Source organism: Geotrypetes seraphini, chromosome 1 (genome assembly GCF_902459505.1).
Source record: "Geotrypetes seraphini chromosome 1, aGeoSer1.1, whole genome shotgun sequence".
Lineage (NCBI taxonomy): Eukaryota > Metazoa > Chordata > Amphibia > Gymnophiona > Dermophiidae > Geotrypetes > Geotrypetes seraphini.
In genome coordinates this window covers 351,173,425-351,197,692 of record NC_047084.1, presented here as the reverse complement: position 1 = coordinate 351,197,692, position 24,268 = coordinate 351,173,425, and the positions used below count along the sequence as shown (strand labels likewise).

At 48.5% G+C, this 24,268-nt stretch overlaps 1 protein-coding gene across 2 annotated transcripts in view; it reads right to left on the bottom strand.

The window, feature by feature from the left end:
• HELQ (helicase, POLQ like) overlaps window positions 1–24,268 on the bottom strand; it is a 202,255-nt gene that overhangs the window by 163,570 nt on the left and 14,417 nt on the right. For both annotated transcript variants that reach the window (XM_033963804.1, XM_033963812.1), the window contains exon 3: window positions 15,574–15,752. In XM_033963804.1, the coding sequence (XP_033819695.1) occupies window positions 15,574–15,752 (179 nt within the window). The remainder of the gene's footprint in view (window positions 1–15,573; window positions 15,753–24,268) is intronic.

Sequence of the window (24,268 nt, the reverse complement as noted above, 5' to 3'; positions counted from 1 at the left end):
CCGGAAAATCGACGCTGCAAGGTCGAAGGCGCTAGGCCGCAGCCACGAGGCCGGCCCGGCCGAACCGCCGGAAGAAATAATTTTAACTTTTTTTTTTTTTTTTTTTAGAAAAAATAAATTAAAAGTGAAATAAATTCAAAGAAACAAAAAAACGCGGGTTAAAGAAGGCAAAAAACTAAAATTCAGTCAGCGCAGAATGAAGAGAAACTTCTCAGCTCCGCGGAAAGAAAAGAACTGAGGAGACACGCCCGGTACATCGGGCGGGAAGGCACTGGCGCATGCGCGGTGCGGGCATCTCGAAACTTCTGAGTTTCTTCAAGCAAGACATGCTTGCAAGATGTCCGTATCGGGGCTCTGTCGGATGACATCTCCCACTAGTGAGAATACCTGCCTGCTTGTCCTGGGATAATAAGACTTTTCCCTAGCTAAGGGCCTCTTTTACAAAGTCGCACAGCAACAGCCCCAAAGCTCTTTAAATCTCTATGGGCTTTGGGGCCGTTACCGCAGCGGCCCGCGCGAAATGGCTTCGTAAAAGAGGCCCTAAGCCTCTCAGGAGGTAAGCTTTATCAACAGTTTTCCCATAAGTACAAATAAGAAAAGGTCTGACAACTCTGCCCAAGTTACCATTCATATCTCTACTGCTGGCTTTTACAAAGCTGCGATAGATGTTTCTACTATAGACCAGCGAGGTAAATGCTCCGACGCTCATAGAATTCCTATGAGCTATTTATATATTGGTGACCCCGACGTAGAGCATCAGACCATTTACCTTGTCGGCTCACGATAGAAACCTCTACCACGGCTTTTTAAAAGGAGCCCTATATGAGGCTGCAAATAAAATTAAATATTAAGTTCTCTCCTGAATAATTTTCTTTCTGTTAATCTTCTCAGGAGTCTGTACATATGGTGATCAATCAATTCCCGCAAACTGGATTTACAGAAGTGTGAATACTTACAGTTTTGTGTACCTCCCACACACAGTAGAGGTGAAACACAGTGCCCCCTTCCAGTTAAGTCCCAAAGCAATTGAGCACCACTGGAACAGAATACAAAGAGGGAGGGGATCAGGGAACATCCCGCACAGATTACACAATTCTGTTCTGCTCTGAAACTTAGAAACAAGCATAAGAACAACAATGAACAGGAATTTGCTTCTTTTTTCTTAAAACAACCTTAGAGAACCAACCTGCTATATTGCAACTAGCACTAACAATATGGGAGCCAAAGGCTGAAGAGTACATGTACATATACAAGATTTCTTCATATACAGCCATCGGACTGACAGAAGAAGGGCTCCAGGTCTGGAATCTAGAAATATTCGAGGCAGAAAAGCAGGTGAAACAGAATATACTGAGGGTGGGCTGTATGGACTTGTGAGACAATTAACAGAAAGAAGATTATCCAGGTAAGAACCTAATCTTTCATTCTGTTACATCTACTTAGGAGTCCATAATTATGGTGACATACCAAAGCAATGGCTGCCATCTAGGGATGGACAGTAGAGCCTGCCCATAAGACTGAGGATCTAAAAGTGGCATCCTCTTGAGCCACCACATCCACTCTGTAAAATCTAGAAAAAGTATGCAGAGTAGACCAAGTAGCTGCTCTAAAAATCTCTGTGGAAGGAACTGCCTGAGACTCTACCCATGAAGAGGCAACACCCCTGGTGAAATGTGCCTTGAAAGAAACTGGTGGCAGTTTACAACATGCAATGTATGCTAAAGAGATGGCCATGTGAATCAATCTGGCCATAGACGCCTTGGATGCCTGCTTGACACGCCAGAACTGGCTGGTTAGCACGAACAGATGGTCTGAAAAGTTAAAGTCGTTGGTTCTTTCTAAGTACTGGAGCAAAACTCTCCGTACGTGTAGCTTTTTCAAAATTCTATCCTGCTTGTCTGAGCCTATAGATTGAAAAGCAGTCAGATGAACTTCCTGGTTGACATGGAAATCAGATACAACCTTTGGAATAAAGGAGAAAACAGCCTGGAAAGTGACACCTGCTTCCATAATTCTAAGGAAGGACTCCCTACAGGAGAGGGTTTGCAGCTCTGAGATACGCTCTGTTGAAACAATAGCCACCAGAAACACAGTGTCACCCATGGGCACCAAACCGGCTTGGTTAGTGCGTTTGGGCAGTAACAATAATCTCTCCCAGCTTGCCCTCTAAAGCTTGAGGGTCCCCTCAGGTCTTTTATCCAGGCTAGGCAAATGCCTAACAGCACAATCACAGGTAAGAGAGGCAGTTTTCCCAAAATAGACAAACAGTCAGAATGGCTTTGAAACAAAAAAAATAAAAGTTTTATTCAGGCCACCGGCCAGATAAGGTTCAACCCCTTTGGTTATAGTTCTGATATATTTCACAAGCAATAATTTCCAAGTTTTCCAAGTTTATAATAATCTGGAAATACATTCAATCAATAGCCCAAGGCTTCTGCCCTGGAAACAGTCTTTGCATAAACAAATATATTTTTTTATAACGCCCCAACCTCCAGTTTGTGGCACTGGCACTGGCAAAAAGATAGAAAACAAAACAGCAACAAAAACTCAAAAAAGGATTTTATCAACACAGATGAAAACCGTGGTTATGCTTCTTGCAGGTTTCAATGACTGTGTGTTAAAGGAGGCAAGGAGTTTTCCTTAACTTGGCTCATACAATCATTTAACAGTCTTAGGTTGGAGACAAACAGAGCTAAGCAGTTCCTTAGTAGATAGTGGATAGCATATTGCAGATTCACAGGTAAGTTTTCAACATATAACACAGACTTGCAACCTCCAGCTTGCAAGTCCAGCTATTTGCAGTAGCCATGTGAACTGCACTGAGATAAGTCTCAGCTGCACGAAACATACCAATCAGCCCCAACGTGGAAAAAACAGGATACTGACCAAAAATTCAAAATGTTTTCTCTGCTCAGTAACTTTTCTTCCAAAGCAAAGGATTGTGCTAACACACGCAGTAAACCCAAAATCACATAGCAGAAAACCGGAAGATTAAAGCAAATCTTAAACTTACAGTTTTAGCTGATTTGCATAGCTTTAGCTGGTTCCTGCCACTCTGGTATGCCTGTACTAATCTCCATAGCTTCAGGCTGTGGGAGAGACTCTGACCCTGAACAGAGAGGAAATTCTCCTGCCTCTTGCATATCCCAGTCAGCAGGAAAATCTTTGGTAGGGCACTCACGCTGGACTTTAGCTGGACTCCTGAACTGTCTCTGATCAGACCAGTTCTCCTTGCCCTGCCCCAAGCTTCCTTCCCGGTCTGCAGCTTCCTGGTCTCTGAGGCTCTGATAGCTTTGCTTCCCGTGATCCTGTCTCTCTCCTCTCTGCAATCTGAGCTGGCTTTTCAGGAGCTCTAAGCCAGGGCAGGAAAGCAGACTCAGGCATTTCTCTGGTAGGTTTCTTTCCCTTGCTTCTCACAGCCCGCTGCCTTAAAGGGACAGGACTTCTACCAGGCAGACTCTGGCTCATCTCAGCCAGGTCCATGCTCTCCCAGGGCCAGTCAGTATTACCTGGAGACCCAGCACTTACTTGATCTGCCCTCTTACAATGGGCTTAGGCAAAACCCTGCCTTTCCTTGGGGCAAACCTTGATTTGGCCCTAGGTTTGTCACAACAATCTTGACCGTGAGATCATAAAGGGAAGTGTCTCCGAGTGGTTCATATGGGGCTTTAGCGAGACCCTTTAGGACAATGTTAAGATTCCATGAAGGGAAAGGATGTCACCGCGGGGGCCTGAACCTCTCAGGAATCTTGTTACATTTAGATGAGCCATCATTGAAACCTTGTGTCTCTGCACCAGGAACAGGAAAGCCTGACCACCTACACTTTCAGGGAGGCTACCACAAGGTCTTTCTCCAGCCCAGCCTGAAGGGAAGTCAGGATGACCGTAACGGGAGCCTGTACTGGCTCCAGCTGGTCCTTTTCATACTACTGTTGAAAAGCGAAGAGTAGCAATAACCACATCTGAATATCCTTTGCAGATTAGAGCTGAGCGCTCAAGAGTCATGCTGTAAGACCAAAACACTACGGATTCTGCATGAGGATTGGTTCCTGATTCAGAAGCCTGCGATGAAGAGGCAGCTTGAGGCTCCTGTCCTGCCGAAGACATACACAGATCCGCATACCACAGTCAGTGAGACCAGTCTGGGGCCACTAGGATCACGAGACCCAGATGAGTCACTTTCCTGCGAATGACTCAGCCCGCCATGGGCCAAGGGGGGAGAGATGAAAAGGAGACCATAATGCAGCCAGGCTGGACCAATGCGTCTAAACCTGAGCTGTTTCCCTTTTTTTGACTGAAAAAGCATTTCACTTTTGAGTTTTTGGCAGAAGCTTTTAAAATCCATCATTGGCCTGCCCCAGCAGCACATAATGAGATTGAATGCTTTTGGAAGAGTGACCATTTTCCCAGATCCAGGAACTGTCAACTTAGAAAGTTGGCCTGTACATGTTCTACTCCAGCCACATGGGTCGCAGAACGAGCCTGAAGGTGGGTTTCCACTCACGGGAAGAGTATCTGAGTTTCTAGGCATAAGGGGTCGCTTCTGGTGCCTCCTTGTCTGTTCATATACATCACTGCTGTGGCATTATCAGAGAACATCTTTACAGTTTTTCACTCAACAACCTTTTCCAGTGCCTTCAAGGCCAGCCAGATAGCTTGGAGCTCCAGACGGTTTATAGACCACCCCTTCTGATGGCAAGTCCACTGTCCCTGAATCGAGCGGTCTCCGTAACGAGTTCCCCAGCCACTCTGATATCCAGCGAGGCATGCCCTTCAGCAAGGATTCCTGAAGCCACCAGCGTAAGCTGTTCCTTGCTGTCCCTGTCCATAGGAATTGAATCTGAAGTGAATGCCTCTGCGGAGACCACTGAGATGCCGCATGTGTGTCCTGGCTCAGGGGACAACTTCCAGAGATGCTACCATGGAGCCCAACACCTGAAGATAATGCCATGCAGTAGGAATTTACATCGCCAAAAGAGACAGGATCTGTCACCGCAGCTTCTATTCTATATCTGAAGAAAAATGCAGCCATGAACTGTATCGAACAGAACACCCAGAGTCTGGGTCTGTTCCAGATGGCTCTTCTTGAATCCAGTCAACCACTGGAGCAAATCTAACACTTGTTATACTGCCAACTCACACTCCTGCCTGGATGGGGCTCTGATCAGTCAATTGTCCAGGTAGGGATGTATCTGGATTCCCATCTTTCAAAGATGAGCCGCAACCACCATCATAACTTTGGTGAAAGTGCAGAGGCCTATCGCAAATCTGAACAGAAGGGTTGCAAACTGGAAATGCTACTGTAGTATGTGAAACTTCAAATATTTTCTATGTCCCGGAAAGATGGGAATATGCAGATATGCCTCCGTGAGGTCTAGAGAGGCTAGAAATTCTGGAGCCACAGCTGCAATGACAGATCGGATCATCTCCATGTGGAAATGAGGAACCTTCAGAAAGGCATTTACTGCCTTGAAATCCAAGATGGACCTCAAGTTCTCTGTGACTTTCTTGGGCACGATGAAGTATATGGAGTATCTGCCTGAGCCCAAGTCAACATTGGGGACAGGTTCTATGGCCCGAATGTTCAGAAGTGTTTGAAGCATGGCCTTGACTTTGGCCTCCTTTTTTGGCCATCTGGCAGGAGAGTTGACAAACAAATCCAGAGGAGGGTGAAAAAATTTGATCTGGTGACCCAGTCTGATGATCTCCAACACCATTGTTCTGAGGAAATTTTCTCACACTCCCCCGACAATGCCGACAGCCTCCCCTCCAATATGTTGAAGCGAGGCCGCCAACCTGGCATCACTGGGCTTCTTAGAGAAAGAGTTGACATGAGCCCCTGAGGACTGCTGATGTCTGGAGTTGCTGAAATACTGTCTATAATCCTGGAATCACCTCTAGATAGAGGCTCCCCTTTTATACTGCCAAGAACAACGGGAGGGATGAAAATGGCTCCTTCTCCCGCCCGGAGTAAAGGATACTTACTTTACAATTCATACTCACTATTTTAGAAGCTGTAGAAACATGGATGAAAGATTTCAGACTGAAACTTAATCCGGACAAAACAAAATTTTTCCTTGTTTCTAATTCAAATAAGATCAAGGAGGATTCCATAAATTTCAACAGGATAATATATTTCATTCTACCAGTTATTAAAATTTTGGGAATCAACTTTGATTGAAATTTATCATTTGATATTCACATTAACACTTTTGTTAGAAAATGTTATTTTCTGTTATGGAAGCTTTGAACAATTAGGCCATATTTTGAACTTTCCTTCTTTAGGCTATTAGTACAGTCACTTATTCTAAGCACTTTAGATTACTGTAACATCCTTTATTTGTCAATCTGTAAGATGATCATCAAGAGGTTGCAAGTTATTCAAAATACCTCTGTTTGTTTGATATTCAGTCTGAAAAAATTCGACCATGTGACAAAATATTACCAAAAATTGCATTGAGGGAAGAATATTGTTTAAGTTTGGTTTTATAGGTTTTAAGTCTTTATATGGTCTTTTACCTAGTTATTTTCTTGACCACTTTGAATTTGTTAATAGAAAACCCCTTACACTTGGTTCGCGGATATTTGACTTTCCATCTATTAAGGGATGTGTTTACAAGCAATTCTTTAGCTGAATTCTATCTTATCAGGCCGGTATATTAAGTCCAACACCTATCTGGCATCAATTAGAAAATTGTTAAAAATATACTTGTTTGGTAAATTCTTTAACTAATGGATTGTAATTTACTGTGAATGTCCAGTATCTTTACTCTGTAAACCGCACAGAACTGAGAGGTAGCTGCGGTATACAAGCATATTAAGTTGTTATGTTATGTTTCTGGCAGAGATTTAGGGCTGCAATCTGCTACACTGGCCATAAGGCCATAAAGGCCCTTACCGAAAAGCATCTATCCCTTAAAGGGCAGACTGCTCAAGGTAGCCTTGAACGTTGAGTCGCCTGTCCGCTGCTGGATCCACAACATTCTACGAGCTGAGACCGCATAACCCGATACCTTGCTTTTGACTTTGATAAGATCGTATAAGCAGTCCACCCCTTCCAGCACAAGCTGGGAGCAGGCATCCTCATCTGTAGAAGGCTGCTGCCACAGTCTGGTATGGCAGATTCAAGCAGCAAGCTTCAAACTGCTTTTTCAAGATCATGTCCACTTTACGGTCCTGAATATCTTTCAGCATAACACCACCCTTGCTCAGGAGAGCCATATGTTTGGTGACATGAGCCACTGCTGAATCCACCTTCAGCTGGTCAAATAGCTGCTGTAACTCTGGTGCCATGGGACAAAGTATGGACATGGCCTTGGTCACCCTCAGGGACCTCTCTGGGGTCTTCCACTGTTCCATAACAAGTACAGTAATGTCTGGATGCACAGAAAAAAGGAGGTCTGAGAATTAGAGCCATTCATGACCATACACTGGGAAGAGGAGGTTGGAGCCTCCAGCTTCAGTTCTTTAATAGCATCGGCAATAAAATGGTGGAAAAAGACTGACTTGAAGAGGCGGAGGATCCAAGGGTCATCCCCCTTGTCAGGAGCCAAACAAGGAACCAAAGTCATCCAAGAATGAACCTGAGTCCTGAGACAAAAATGGCATAGATTTTGACCTCCAATCCAGCCAGGCCGGCTTCAAAAGGTCACTGGAGCCAAGACACTGGAGAGGTCTCATCAGAAAAGCTCTCCATATAAGATTTACAAATTCTGAAGAGAAGTCTTGTGCAGTGGAAGCAAATGAAGCCTGCAGAACCTCGTGGGTTCTGCAGACTCCATGCTCCTCCGCTTCATGTCACCATGAAATAGGGGATCCGGATGGGACTTTTTACCCATTTCTTGGATCCAAAGTGGTTCACCATACCTGGAGAACACGGATGGGTCTAAACTCAAAGCTCCCACCCCTCCTTCACAAGCGCTGTGGCTCATAGTACATGGATGCTCCTCAGCTGAACTGAGGAGTCCATCCCAGTCGATTAAAATCAAAATTGAGGGGTTTTGAGGCAGCTAGAGGCTTTTGAAAAAAAGATTGATTGAACTTCAAGATGGTGGCCACCATTAAAATAATGCCAAAATCAGCCCATGGAGACTTAATAGAAAATTCAAAAACAGTGATAAAGTGGTTTTGGAGGTGGGAGACCTAAACCCTAACCTCAGAAACCCTTAAATTTAAGATTTTCAGAATCACCCTGATTTTCCCATAGGAAATAATGGGGTTGTACTCAATTCTGTGGAGATGCCTGCCTGCCTGTCAGCTATTTTAGTGCAGCTGGAAGAAGGAGAAATTAGGTTCTTACCTGCTAATTTACTTCTTTTAGCTTCTCCAGACCAGTAGAGGTTAATCTTTACGAATGGGTATATATCCAATCATGACCAGCAGGTGGAGAATGAAAACAAAACTGTGGGACAGTATATAATATACTCCCTTCTCTATTTACATCAGTCTGCCGAATAGCCAAGCAGAACTAAGAACTGGAAACAGAAATAAACAATACTCCGAACAGGAGTAACAACTAACATACCCAAATGCTGTTGGAAAATGCAGAGGAGAAATACCAGAAGGAAAAATGTCCCCACAGCTCGCCAGCTAAGCCAGCCGAGCCACAGCCGCTGTTCTTTAATTCTCCCCGGCCCTAGAAAAATACTAGAACCCGCAGCAAAAAACAAAACTGCCCGCGCAACAGAACCAACACACCAATAACAGACAGGGTGGGGACCTCTACTGGTCTGGAGAAGCTAAAAGAAAGTAAATTAGCAGGTAAGAACCTAATTTCTCCTTCTTTAGCACTCTCCAGACCAGTAGAGGTTAATCTTTACGAATGGGACGTACCAAAGCAGTCCCTCACACGGGCGGGACCTCCGAAGGGCTGACACCAGAACACACACACCGAACACCGCGTCCTGACGCGCCAGAACATCTACCCGAAAAGTCTGACAAAGGAATACAAGGAAGACCAAACCGCAGCCTTACAAATGTCCACTGGAGGCACGAGCGACAACTCAGCCCAAGAAGCCGCCTAACCCCGAGTAGAATGAGCTTTGAGAAAACTCCAGAACGGGCTTGTGCCCCAGAAGAGAAGCGGAAACAATAGTCTCCTTGAACTAGCGTGCAATAGTAGCCTTAGAAGCGCCAGCCCCCCTAAGAGGACCAGTCAGAAGGACAAAGAGATGATCTTATTTCCTGATCTCCTGGGTCCGCTGCACATAAGAGCGAAGGACCCAACCAACATCCAACTTGCACAGCTGTCTTTGCTCAGAAGAGCCCTCCCAACTACCCAAGACCGGGAGGACCTTCATTGATTGACATGAAAAGGAAAAACTACTTTCGGCAGAAAAAGAAGGAACAGGCCTCAAGACAACCTGCTCCCTAGAAAACTCCAAGAAGGGAGCCCTACGAGAGAAAACCTGTAGCTCAGAAACACGCCTAGCGGAAGAAATGTCCACCAAAAAGACCATCTTCAGAGTAAGGTCCTTCAAAGAGCAGCTGCCCAATGGTTCGAAGGGCGGGTGCATCAGAATAGAGAGAACCAGACTGAGATTCCAAGAGGGAACAGAGGGCCGCACGGGAGGCCTGAGCACCTTGGCCGCCCGCAATAAGCGAATCACATCAGGAATGACTGTCAAACGCTGACCTGTCACAAACCCCCGAAAGGCTGACAAGGCCACAAGCTGAACCCGGAGAGAAGCCGAAGCCAGGCCTCTATCCAGGCCATCTTGCAAGAACTCTAGGATGTTAGGCATAGAAACGCGAAGAGAGACCACTCCCCACGCCTGGCACCACCCCTCAAAGAAGTGCCAAATCCACACAGAAGCCTGAGAGATAGAAAGCCTCCAGGACCCCAAGAGTGTAGAAATCACCCTATCTGAATACCCCTTCTTATCAAGGTGACCTCTTTCAAAAGCCAAGCCGTAAGACAGAAGGGAGACGGGTCGAACATGGGAATGGGACCCTGCGTCAGAAGGTCGTCCAAGGGAGGCAGAGGAAGAGGATCCGCGACCAGAGAGTCACCAGATCTGCGTATCACGGATGTCGAGGCCAATCTGGAGCCACCAGAACCACCAGACCCGGATGGCGAACAATGCGGAGAAGAACTCTGCCCACTAATGGCCATGGAGGGAACATGCACAACAGCCCCTCTGTTGGCCATGGTTGAACCAGAGCATCCAGACCCTCGGCCAGTCCATCCCTGTGACGACTGAAGAAGCGGAACACCTCGGCATTGCCACTCGTGGCCATCAGGTCCATCAGGGACTGACCCCAAGCCTGCACTATCAACTGAAAAGCCACGGGCTGAGACACCACTCTCTGGGATCTAAGATGTGACTGAGGAAGTTCGCATGAACATTCTCCACCCCGGCCATGTGAGAGGCCGAGAGGTCCAGAAGGCATGACTCCACCCCAAAGCATAAACCGAGCCGCCTCCTCTGCCACCTGAGCGCTCTTGGTGCCTCAACGATTGACATAAGCCACCGCTGTGGCATTGTCAGACAGGACTCTGACCGACTTGCCCATCAAGAGGGAGCGGAAGGCTAACAGTGCCAGAGGGACGGCTCTGGTCTCCAACACGTTGATCGACCAGGACGCCTCCTCCGTGGACCAGGTGCCCTGAGCTGAGTGACCTAGACACTGAGCCCCCCTCAACCGAGGAGACTGGCATCCGTGAGAAGCACCGTCCACTGCGATAGATCCAGACTCATCCTCTGGACCAGATGAGAGGTCTGGAGCCACCAATGAAGACTGCAGCGCACCAAGCCTCGCAGAGGGACAGGGACCTCCAAACTGTGCCTCTGGGGTGACCATCTACGGAGCAGAGCATACTGAAGAGACACATGTGGGCCCGCGCCCACCTCACAACATCCAGGAACGCTGCCATCGACCTCAAGACTTGGAGGAAATCCTGCGCCCGAGGACACCGGGACGCCAAAAGAAGGCGAATCTGAGATTGCAATTTGCTTACCCGGGCCTCTGGAAGGAAGACCTTCCCCAAGGAGGTGCCGAACAGAACCCCAAGGTACTCCAGATGCTGAGCGGGGACCAACCGACTCTTGGAAAGGTTGACCACCCAGCCCAGTGACCGGAGAAACTCAACCACCCGAGCCATAACTCGGCGCTCTCCTGCAACGACTTCGCCCGAATCAACCAGTCATCCCAGTAGGGGTGCACCAGAATGCCCTCCGACTGCAATGCCGCCATGACGACCACCATCAACTTGGTGAACGTCCGGGGAGTCGTGGCCAGGCCCAAGGGAAGCACACAGAACTGATAGTGCAGACCCAACATCGCAAAGCAAAGAAAGAGCTGAGGAGAGGCCCGAATGGAAACAGGCAAGTAGGCCTCCGCCAGAGCGAGAGAAGTCAGGAATTCCCCCGGCTGAACCGCCAGAAGGACAGACTGCAGTGTGTCCATGCGAATAAAAGGGAATTCTGAGAGTCCTCTTGACCTCGGTTTAAACCAAGGATGGGCCGATAGGTCCCCTCCCTTTAGGGCCCCACAAAGGAAATGGCGTACCAGCCGATACCGCACTCCTGAGGGGACACTGGACAACTGCTTTGAGATCTAGCAAGCGCTGAAGGGTCTGGCGAAAGGCTAGCGTCTTCCATGCCACCTGACATGGAGAGGCTAGATATGATCCGGCAGAAAGCGGGCAAAATTCAAGTACATAACCGTCCCGCACCACCACCAGGACCCACTGATCGGATGTGATCTCGGCCCACTTGGGAAACAAGTTGCGAAGCCGGGCACCCATGGGAACCAAAGGGGACGCCGGCAAAGAGCCATCGCGCAGGACGGGCAGCAGGGGAACCGGGGGGGGGGGGAACTCCCAGCCCCCCGACGGGCCCCCTGAAAGGACTGCATGCGCTAAGCCAATCGACCCCGGGGAAAAACCGGAAGCCTGGAAAGAAGCAGTCCCATACCCCAGGCGAATCTTGCGAAATTCCCGCAGACGTCCCCGGGCAATGCCAACCCGAGACGCCGGGCGGGCACGATCCTCAGGCAGACGGGGCACCTCAGAGTCTGTCAGAGTCTGAACCACCGGATCTAAGTCCTCTCCAAACAAAAACAACCCCCGAAAGGGAAATTTTGGGAAGTTCAGTTCTGGACGCGGCAACCGCCGACCAAGCGCGAAGCCACAAGGTACAGCGTGCGGCCACCAAAAATCCCAGACTTAGCCGCACCAAGTCACAAAGAACAACCGAGAGGAACAAGGCAGTCATCTCAATCTTCACCACCTCCTGATCCATTAAGGACCAGTCATCAGACTCACGATCCAGGACACGCTCAGACCACCGAAACACGGTGCGAGCCACCAGCCCCACACAAATAGCTGCCTGGACCCCAAGGCAGAGACATCAAAATTATACTGAAGAAGTGTCTCTAATATACGCTCCTCAGAGACCCTAAGAGCAGAACCGTCCATAACAGGCACGGTAGGCCGCTTAGTAAGTGCCGAGACCACCGCGTCCTCCATTGGCGAAATTAAGGTAGCCCTATCCCCCTCCGGGATGGGATACCCAAGAGCCAAGGCGCACACCAAACGAAACGGCGCCCGTAGGCCACTGCTCCAGCACAAAATCCCGAAAATCCTGACGCACAGGAAAAGAGCGGGAAACAGGACAGACCCCCTGAAGCAGAGGGGCCCCCATACGCGGGGTCTCCGGTGGCGCAACTTCAAAAATGCTGCACCAAGGAGACCTGCTACATCAGGTCTAAAAGCTCATCCCTCTGAATAAAAAGCGCACCACGGACGCATCTGCTCTGGAAGACCAGCGCTGGAAGGCCAGCGGGCGTCCCCTCTAGAGGATCCTGGAAGCCCGCCAAAGCGGCCAGGTCCTCAATCATGCCAACACGCTCCTCTGACCACCAATTTGCAATCCAAGCCCCCCACGGGCGCTTGGATGAGGGAGGAGGAAGAGGGGACGGCAAACGAAAAGAGGGAGGCAAAGCCATAGGGGGCGTGGAGGGAAACCACCCCCGAAACCCCCCAGGTGCACGTGGGACCCCCAATTGTCTGCACAAAGAAAGAAATTAAATTGGGGACAAAAAACCCCTGGGGGTTCCCAGGGACTCCCTGCTCCAGCAGGGGTCCCTGCTGAAACCTGCCCCTGTGTTTGCAATACAGGGGGAAGGTCACCTGAGGTTGCAGACAAAATGGAGGGGCCAGACAGAGAAACTGGCGAAGTTCCCGCCAAAAAAGCTCCCTCCATGGCCTGTAGCGGCTGAGAAGCCTGAACAGTCCCAGCCGCTAAAACAGGCAAGTCGGCATCAGCTGTCAAAAAATCAGCTGAGAGGGAATCCTTCGGGGAATCCCTCCGTGGGCGGTTGGGGAAGACCAGGCTTTCCCACTGCTCCCAGCCGACTTGCGAGGCACCATCGGCGGGGATCTCTGGGCGGCTGCAGCCACTGCCGACGGAGCTCCACCACCTCACCGGCCCAAACTACCGAGTTCAGTCTGGCTGCAAGTGCCTCGCGGCTGGACCGAATTGTGTCCCACTCCCCCGGAGAAGGGCACAATTGCTCCATACGCGACCTAGCTAGAAACAAAGTGCCAGTTAGATGAAAAAATACTGTAAAAAACAGTAAACTGACAGGGAAGCAACCCTGCAGACCGGCACTACCTCAGGATTTTTTTTTTTTTTTTTACAGAACAGACTCCACAGGCTCTCGAAGCAATATGCCTTGCTTGATTTAGGGGGCAAGGCTTACTGCTGAGGCTCCTCTAAAAAAATGTGGGGAGGTGGAGGAAGTGGGGGGAGGGACCCCGCTCGAGACCCGCTAGGTTTGACACCCCCGAGGTCGGATGGACCCCCCAAACAGGGCCCGCCCAAGCTCTGTCCGGCCAAAAACAGGGACTAGAAACCCCCTAAACAAATTCCAACAGCCCTACCAAGGGAGATGGGTACAGATCACTCAACACCTGCTAGAGACTGAAAGAAGACTGATGTAAATAGAGAAGGGAGTATATTATATACTGTCCCACAGTTTTGTTTTCAGTCTCCACCTGCTGGTCATGATTGGATATATACCCATTCGTAAAGATTAACCTCTACTGGTCTGGAGAGTGCTAAAGAAAGGAAAGGATTTTCTGCCTTAGTTGCTTCCAAATCCAATTCCAAACCAAGAAATCTTCGGGCTGCCAGTCGGACTGACCCCGACCAAGACATCCTCCCCACGGAACCTAGCAGCGTGACAAGGATGGGCAAACTAAGCAGCCAGTACCCTGATACCCCGAGGGTTCTTACACAAGGTTCCCAAAGCCTGTGCTCAAGCCATTGAGAAACTCAAAAGGCAAGCTGGTTCCCAGGGGAACGGACCCCAAGCCCAGAAGTCTCACAGCAGGCTGACTCCCCAGTTTCTTCCAAAGGCTTGCTCTGCAGAGCTGCAGTCCAGCTCAGTGGAACCTGCATCCTTTCCCAGGCAGAGGATCCCTGAGGATGGGGTCTCAGGGAACCAAAGCCCCAGAAGAAATGAACTTAAGTCAAAAAGAAAAGGAAAACTAAGCAGAGCAGATCAGAACACCTCTGCACAGTTTGCTTACAGAAGAAAAACTGGAAGGAAGCACTATGCTCCACCTCTATGTGGAAGGTACTCAAAACTGTAGACTTTTGCAAGTCCAGTTCGATAGATCACCATACATACAAACTCCTGTGTAGATGTAACAAAATAAATGTTTTCAAAGTTCTACATACCACAACCTAAAAAAGATCAAGATTTGTGGTAGTCCTATTCCTAACTGGTATACCTCAGTGTTGCCTCTCCCCCTTGCAATCTGTGCAAAACTCTGCTGCGCTGCTCATCTTCTACCAACCTCGCTATGCTCATGTCACCCCTCTCCTTAAGTCACTTCACTGGCTCCCTATCTGCCATCGCATACAGTTCAAGATCTTATTGCTGACCTACAAGTGTGTTCATTCTGCTGCCCCTCAATATCTCTCCTCACTTCTCTCTCCTTATACACCTCTCAGAGAACTCCGTTCCTCAAATAAGTCACTCTTAGCGTTACCCTTCTCCTCTACTGCCAATTCCAGACTTTGTTCCTTTCATTTAGTTGCCCCCTATGCCTGGAATAAATGAATTGAGTTTGTCCGTCAAACCCCTTCCCTTCCCCTGTTTAAAAGCAGATTGAAACCCACCTTTTTGATATAGCTTTCAATCCTTAACCCTACTTCTCTGCCCTCCAACCCAGCCAGCTGATTAACCATTCCCCTTATCCATGACATCTTGTTTGTCTGTCTTGCCTGTTTAGATTGTAAGCTCTTTCGAGCAGGGATTGTTTTCTTACTCTTTATGACTCTGTGCATCTGGTAGCGCTATAGAAATAATTAATAGTAGTAGTAGTAGTGGTAGTAATTATGAATTACATTCAATAAAGACTTTTCCCTCACAGTAATATAACAGGAAAACGGTATTCTGGAATATTCAACCACAAATGGTCATTGGCTGCCTATATCTTGTCACATCTCTCCTAGTATGTACAGCTATCATATAAGGCTGCCTTCTATAATATTTCTATTATTCTCTCTCAAGGAGTATATCTAGTTCTAGAAGAATAAAAAAAGGGAAAACTGATACCTTTTCCTGGACAATGGCCACATAGGGCAAGATCATTAGTACGTCCCTCTGCCTGCAGAGCAGTTCTTGGAGGATTAAAATTTCAGCCACTAATGTTTTCCCACCACTTGTTGGTAGTGAATATATCAAGTTTTTTCTTTGTTGTAGGGTTTCTAATGTTAAACAAGCATGTTGCCACTCTGCAGAATTAAACAAAACAAGTTATAATAATCTTAACAGAGACTGGTATACTTTCCTTACTTTATCATTTCAAGAAAGAAAAAAAAATAATCATTTGAGTGGAGGTAGAAGGAAGCTAAAAATATATGGAGCCTGATTTATCATAGGATTTCTCACACATTTCCCCATAAATAACACTATCAAAATCTATTTTCTTGAAGCAGTGACAGAAATCAGTCTTCTGATGACAATGACATCAAAACTGTGAAAAGTATGTATTAAATTCAGGGCTGTGGAGTCTGAGTCGGAGGAAATTTCGGGTACCTGGAGTCGGAGTCAGAAGTACAAAAAACTGAGGAGTCGGAGTCGGAACATTTATCTACCGACTCCATTTTTGAACTTGGCATACCAAGCACGAGCGATTCTTTCAGCTATAGCACCCACTATATACACAGCACAAATGTTGCGAGCAGCTTCTGCGGCCTTAGAACCTTGATTAAAAGCAAAAAGAAGGTGGTGTCGAAAATGCTCATTTCTCTCAACTTGACATTCCATTTTATTAACTTGACATTCGGTTTTATTAAAATGATTCAGACTTTGTATAGCTCTCCTGGTGCAAGATTATATATTAATAACAATTTATTAGATAGATTTAACTTGCGTAGGGGAGTTAGACAAGGATGTCCTTTGTCCCCCTTACTTTTTGATGTTGTTTTAGAACCCTTATTAATTGCAATTAATCAAACTAAGGAGATAAAGGGAATCCCATTCTCTTACTGGGAATTTAAACTTTCTGCATATGCAGATGATATATTATTATATTTAAGAGAACTGGGGAATACTGTTCCAAGTTTACTTAATCTTCTAGAGAAATTTGGAAAATTTTCTGGATATAAAATTAATTGGAGTAAATCGGAAATTCTTCCAATTAATGTTCACTGTACCAAAGGATTATTTGATTCATATTCATTTATTTGGAAAGAGGACGGGTTAAAATATTTAGGAATTATTATCAAAAATACAATTGAAGATACAGTCAAAGAAAATGAAAAACTTTTATTAAAAAAAATAACAGAAATGTGTGAGCAATGGAATCCTTTACATCTTTCTTGGTGGGGAAGAGTTCAAACAATTAAAATGATGATATTGCCTGTGGTTTGTTATCAAATGAGTATGATACCAATATTTTTTCAGGGGTCATTCTATAAAAAGTTAAACAATATTCTTACAAAATTTGTTTGGTTTGGGAAAAGACCCAGAATTGCTTTAGTATCTTTACAAAGACCAATTGTGGAGGGAGGGGTAAATTTTCCAAATTTTTATAGGTACCATCAAGCCTATATTCTAAGACAGGGTATGTATTGGATCCTCCCAGATCTCATGGAGAATGTACCAGATTGGCTATATCTAGAATGGCGGCTCCTGTTCCCATTACATTTAGAACATCTAATTAGTATAAAAATGCCTAGATGATATAAGGATAACAGAATTCTATTGGATACTTGGAAGACATAGCACAGTTACTTACCGTAACAGGTGTTATCCAGGGACAGCAGGCATATATTCTCACACATGGGTGACGTCATCTACTGAGCCCCAGCGCGGACAGCTTTTCAAGCAAACTTGCTAGAAGTTTCAAGTTTGCACACTGCACCACGCATGTGCTAGCCTTCTTGCCCACTAGAGGGCGCATCTCCACCTCGTGGTCCTCAGTTCCATATCAAGCAAAGAAAAGCCATCCCCGGGGAGGTGGGCGGGTTGTGAGAATATATGCCTGCTGTCCCTGGATAACACCTGTTACGGTAAGTAACTGTGCTTTATCCCAGGACAAGCAGGCATGATATTCTCACACATGGGTGACCTCCAAGCCAACCAGAAAGAGGGTAGGTGGGAGGATGGCAATTTAGGAAAACAGGTTACGTAACACCGACTGGCCAAACCGGCCGTCACTCCTGGACAAGGAGTCCAGACAGTAGTGGGAGGTGAACGTATGAACCGAAGACCAGGTGGCAGCTTTACATATGTCCTCCATAGGAGTAGAACGGAGGAAAGCAACCGAAGCTGCCATCGCCCGGACCTTGTGCCCCGTGACTCGACCCGAGAGCGGGAGACCAGCCTGAGCGTAGCAAAAAGAGATACAAGCAGCTAACCAGTTGGATAAGGTACGCTTGGAAACCGGATGTCCTACCCAATTAGGATCAAAGGACAAAAACAATTGAGGAACCTTCCGATGAGACTTAGTACGTTGGAGATAAAAAGCCAACGCCCTCTTACAGTCAAGCGTGTGAAGCGCCGTCTCACTAGGATGAGAATGGGGCTTCGGGAAAAATACCGGAAGAACAATGGACTGATTGAGGTGGAAATCAGACACAACCTTAGGCAAAAATTTGGGATGGGTGCGAAGAACCACCTTGTCATGATGAAACACAGTGAAAGGAGGATCCGCAACCAAAGCCTGTAGCTCGCTAATCCGACGAGCGGACGTGAGCGCAATCAAAAAGACCACTTTCCAAGTAAGAAACTTAAGAAGAGATTTGTCGACAGGCTCAAAAGGTGGTTTCATCAGTTGAGCCAAGACCACATTAAGATCCCACACCACAGGAGGAGGCTTGAGAGGAGGATGAACATTCACAAGACCCCTCATGAAACGAGAAACCAGAGGGTGCAGAGAGAGGGAACGACCCTCGAGATGTTGATGGAATGCAGCAATTGCACTAAGATGCACTCGAATGGAAGTCGTCTTCAGACCAGAATTCGACAGATGCAACAGATATTCCAGCACCGAAGACACAGGAACCGAACTCGGGTCCAGGTGGTTCGAGGAGCACCAGGATGAAAATCTGGTCCACTTCTGGGAATAACAAAGCCTAGTCGAGACCTTCCGAGAGGCCTCCAAAATATCCCGTACTGACTGAGAAACAGGAACCGAAGTCAAGGGGAAAGGAACCAAGCCGTCAGATGTAAAGACTGAAGATTGGGATGTAACAGCGAACCCCGACTCTGAGACAGCAGAGAGGGAAAGACAGGCAGAAGCAGAGGCTCCCTGACACTGAGTTGAAGAAGCAGGGAGAACCAGTGCTGTCTTGGCCAACGAGGCGCAATGAGAATCATAGTAGCTTTGGTCGATTTTAGATGAACCAGCGTTCTCAAAATCAGAGGAAAGGGAGGGAACGCATAAAGGAACCTCCCCTCCCAGTCGAGAAGAAAAGCATCGGCCTCGAGACGGTCCCGGGAGTACACCCGAGAACAGTAGAGGGGTAGTTTGTGAGTCTCGGGTGAAGCAAACAGATCCACCTGAGGAGTCCCCCAGCGGTCGAAGACTTCGCGTAGAACCCGGGAGTTCAGCGACCACTCGTGCGGTTGGAGAAGACGACTGAGTTTGTCTGCCAGACAATTCAGCTCCCCCTGAATGTAAACCGCCCGCAAGAAGATGTTCTGAGAGACGGCCCATGTCCAAAGGCGCAGGGCTTCCTGGCACAGAGGCCAAGAGCCCGTCCCCCCTTGCTTGTTTACGTAATACATGGCCACCTGGTTGTCTGTCCGAACGAGAACCACTAGATCGCGCAGGAGGTGACCGAAGGCCCGAGCAGCCAGATAAATGGCACGAAGCTCCAACACGTTGATGTGACACCGACGATCCGCGGCCGACCATAGGCCTTGCGTTCGTAGACCGTCTAGATGAGCCCCCCACGCGTACTCCGAAGAGTCCGTCGTCAGGACCTTGCGATGCGGAGGGACGCGAAAGAGCAAACCCCCGGACAGATTGGTAGAGTTGGTCCACCAACGGAGCGAGCGTCTGAAAGACGGAGTCACAGTCAAACGTCGAGATACTGGGTCGCGGTCCTGACGCCATTGCGAGGCCAAGGTCCACTGAGGAATCCTCAGATGCAACCGGGCAAATGGGGTCACTTGGACCGTCGATGCCATGTGCCCCAAAAGCACCATCATACGTTGAGCCGACACTACCTGCAGTTGCGAAACCTGCCGGCCCAAGCGAAGCAGTGCCTCCAGCCGTGGAGAAGGGAGGAAGGCACGGAGGAGAACCGTGTCCAGCACGGCTCCTATAAACAGGAGGGATTGAGTCGGGCGCAAGTGAGACTTGGGAAAGTTCACCTCGAACCCTAGACCCTGAAGAAGCGTGATAGTCTGTTGGGTCGCTGAAATAACTCCTTCCCTTGTCGGGGCCTTGATCAGCCAATCGTCCAGATAGGGAAAGACCTGCAACCCCCGGGAGCGCAGAGCAGCCGAGACCACCACCATACATTTCGTGAATACCCGAGGGGACGAAGCCAGACCGAAGGGTAGTACACGGTACTGCAGGTGCAACTCCCCGACCCGAAATCTTAAAAACTTCCGAAAGTCGGGATGCACCGGAACATGGGTGTACGCTTCCTTCAAATCCAGGGAGCACATCCAGTCCCCCTCGTCCAATAGAGGATACAGAATCGGAAGCGATAACATACGGAACTTCTCCCTGACCAGGAACTTGTTGAGCTTCCGGAGGTCCAAAATGGGGCGCAAGTCCCCGGTCTTCTTTGGGACCAAAAAGTAACGGGAATAAAATCCCCGGCCCTGCTGATCGAGAGGCACCACTTCGACCGCCCGGAGGCTCAACAAGGCCCTGGCTTCCTCTTGGAGAAGGGCCAACTGGCTCCGATTGGACGGGCACGCCCCGGGAGGCATGTCTGTAGGCTGCCTGGAGAAGTTTAACGAATAGCCCTCTGAGACGGTCCGGAGCACCCATGCGTCTGACGTAATCCCAGACCAAGCCCTGGCAAAAGCCGTGAGCCGACCCCCGATGGGGAGGGGGTTGGGCGACCTCGCGGCGGGGGCCAGCCCCCGGCCGCTCATCCCGTCAAAAGGACGGCGCCGGCTTGGAAGCCCCCTGCGCAGCGGGCTTGGAGGGCCCCCCTCTACCCTGTTGGGTTGGACGTCGGGGTGGAGGTCTCGAAAAGGCCGGTGTCGATTTTTGAGGGTACCGCCTAGGTGGCTGTCTAAATGGCCTCTGAGGCGACGGCTTAGGCTTCGGGCGAACCAGAGACGCCAAAGAGCGCTCTTGGTCAGAAAGCCTCTTGGTAGCCGCCTCTAGGGAGTCGTCGAATAACTCCGACCCGACGCAGGGTAGATTGGCCAATCGCTCCTGCAGGTTGGGGTCCATCTCGAGGGTCCGTAGCCACGCCAGCCGGCGCATGGCTACCGCACAAGCCGATACTCTCGAGGCAAGCTCAAAAGCGTCATATACCGCATGAAACAGATAGAACCATAGTTGGGACAGGTTCGACGCAAAAGTGGCAAACTTATCCCTGTGTGAATCCGGGATCACCCCCTGAAAGTCTGGCAGATCCTTGACCATTGATCTGAGGTAGGAAGAATAGGCGAAAGCATAGTTGAGGACCCTCGTGGCCATCTGGGAATTAGCATATAGACGACGGCCGAATTTATCGAGGGTCCGACCCTCTCTCCCAGGGGGGACAGCAGCCGAGACTCTAGAAGGCTGCGAACGCTTAAGAGCCGACTCCACCAGGAGCGACTGATGGGAGAGTTGCCCCTTGTCAAACCCCTTAGGGGGAAGAGTCCGGTATTTGGATTCCATCTTGGTGGGCACTACCGCCACTGTAAGAGGGGTCTCAAGGTTCCGCAGCAAGGTCTGAAGGAGGACCTTGTTGAGCGGTAGGCGGGGAGATTCCCGCTGAGGGGCAGGAGAATCCTGTTCCTCCAAAAATTCTTTGGTATAGTGTGACCCTGCCGATAGGTCCACCCCCAGAGCCTTCGCCATGTCATGGACAAACTTTGAAAAAGAAGATGTCCGTGCAGGCGGAGAGGGTGACCGAGACTTCTCAACGGAGCCGAAGGGAGAGGCCTGGCGAGAATACCCGAACTGCCCCCCCGACCCCGAACCCCAGGAGGCACGATCTCGTGACCTCGAAGGGGTCGGGGACACAGTCCGCCGAAGAGACCCCCTGGGGGAACCCCCCGGGGTACGGGGTATGGAGGCCCGTCCCTTCCGCCTCGGCGAGGAGGCACGGGAACTCTCCCGGATCGGGGACCGTAAGAGATCGGGGTTGTCGAGGCGGAGTTCCTCGATACGCAAAGCCCCGCCCTCGGGCGTCGTCGAGCGATGACTCCTCAGAGGCGAGGCTCGAGACCGCTTGGCCTTTTTGAGGCGGTGCTTCGCCCGAGGCTTGCTCGAGGGCGATGAACCCCGGGAAGACCTCGGGGACGAGGACGAGGAGATCCGGCGTACCCGGCGCTGCTTGTCTCGGGACCGCACACTGACCTCAGGCTGTCTCACCGAGGTCGGATCCGAGGGAAGCGTTGAGGTCGAGGCCGAGGGAGCTTCGGCCGCTGAAAGGCCGGTGCCCGAGGCCGACGTCGCCAACTGCGGGGCCGCAGAGACCGAAGTCGAGGTCGAAGCCTGCTGCAAGGTCTCAATGGCCCCGGAGAGCTCCGAGGAAATTAAAGCGCGAAGCAATTCCTGGAACGCCGGGATCGTGAGACCCGGAGGCAACACCTGGGGGCGCTCCGCAGAGGGCGACCTCGGTTTCGAGTATTCCCTCGGGGCTAACCCCTTCGACACCTTGGACTGGGCAGAGGTCGACGGTCCCGCCGACGAAGAGCCCGAGGATGGCTTCCTGGTAGATGAAACTGAGGAAGGAAGTGGAGACTTACCCGGGGCTTGCTTCTGCGAGGCAACCGGCTTCGAGGTAGCCGAGGGGTCCGATGTCGAGGTCGAGGCCGAAGCCGAGGCCGAGCTCGAGGCCTTCCCCGTCGGGGTATCGACGGCAAAGAGATCAGCCATACGGGCCTTGCGACGAGTAAGGGCCCGTTTCTGGAAGGTGGCACACTTAGGGCACGATGCTGTCGGGTGATGGGGCCCCAAACACCTTAGGCAGCACCTGTGAGGGTCAGTGATGGACAAAAGCCTATCACACCTACCACACTTCTTAAATCCCGTTACGGGCCGGGACATGGGCCCAAAACAAGGCCGGGAACAAACGAGGTTCCTCGGCCACGGCTACCGGGAGCCCCCGGAGCGACGGAAAAGTTAGATTTTTTTTTTTTTTTTTTGAAAAAAGAAGAAAACAAAGAAAGAAAACACAGATAACGCAGCGACCGCGTCGAAATTCCGCACACAGCCGCGGCGACAGAAGGCAATACGAGCACAAATTATCCACAGGGCTTCTGGCTCCGCGGATGAAAATGAACTGAGGACCACGAGGTGGAGATGCGCCCTCTAGTGGGCAAGAAGGCTAGCACATGCGTGGTGCAGTGTGCAAACTTGAAACTTCTAGCAAGTTTGCTTGAAAAGCTGTCCGCGCTGGGGCTCCGTAGATGACGTCACCCATGTGTGAGAATATCATGCCTGCTTGTCCTGGGATAATAAGATATATTAGTAATCTATCACTAGAGCCAATTGCTAAATCATTAAATCAATATATTTGGGTAAACTCCAGGATCAAGATTGGCGGATACAAAATCGTCTAGAAACAATGGATAATTGCAGGTATACGAACATTGAATGATATTATTGCAGAAGGATCAATGCTTAGTTTTTCACAATTGCAACATAAATTTGGATTAAATAAAACACAATATTTTAAATGGATGCAATTGAAGCAAGCTATTCAGGCAGGGTTCCCTGAATGGAAAGATCTTAATACCCAATATAGTCTGCAGGTTCTATGTTTCCAGGCGGATTTTTTGGGTCACCAAGCCGCAAAATGGTATAAATTGTTATATGGATTTTTAAATAAAAAAAAGAAAACTGAACTTAGGGATATTTGTAGTATTGAGATTGGTCAGACAATTTCTGCGTCTCAATGGCCACGATTTTGGTCCTGGAGATTAAGATTTACAAAGTCAGCATCTATGAGTCAAACTTGGATGTTTTTGTTACATAGAGCTTTATGGACCCCTACGCGCTTACAAAAGATAGATAGTACTAGATCTAATAGATGCTGGCATTGCAGAGTAGAAGTTGGAACATTAGACCACTTAATTTTTTTTTGTCCCTGTGTAAATGCATTTTGGAAACTAATTTGGCCCCAAATTAATGAATTACTAGAAAATCATGTAGGACTCTCATATGATACTATACTATTTGGTACAGCAATGAGAACTCAGAGTCCGATTTCAGCAAACAATAACAAACTATTATTAATATTGACAGGGGTCGCTATGCAACAAATAACTCAAAATTGGAAGGATTATACCAAATTAAATTATACATTTTGGTGGAATTCAGTCTGTCATATATACAAAATGGAAAAAACAATAGCATTACAACAGGGAAATATTCATAATTTTAAGAAAATTTGGGAACCATTGACTCGTTATTCCAATGATCAGATTTCATAGCACATTAGTAATAGTTATTTTAGAATGGGGAGGGGAATGTATATTATATGGAATTAAGAAATGAAAAAAGGGGAGGGTTATATTTTATGAGATAAGATGAATTATTTGTAATCACAATTTTCATGCATTAATTGAAGATAATATGTACAATTCAAATATTGTAAGAATGCAAAAATTT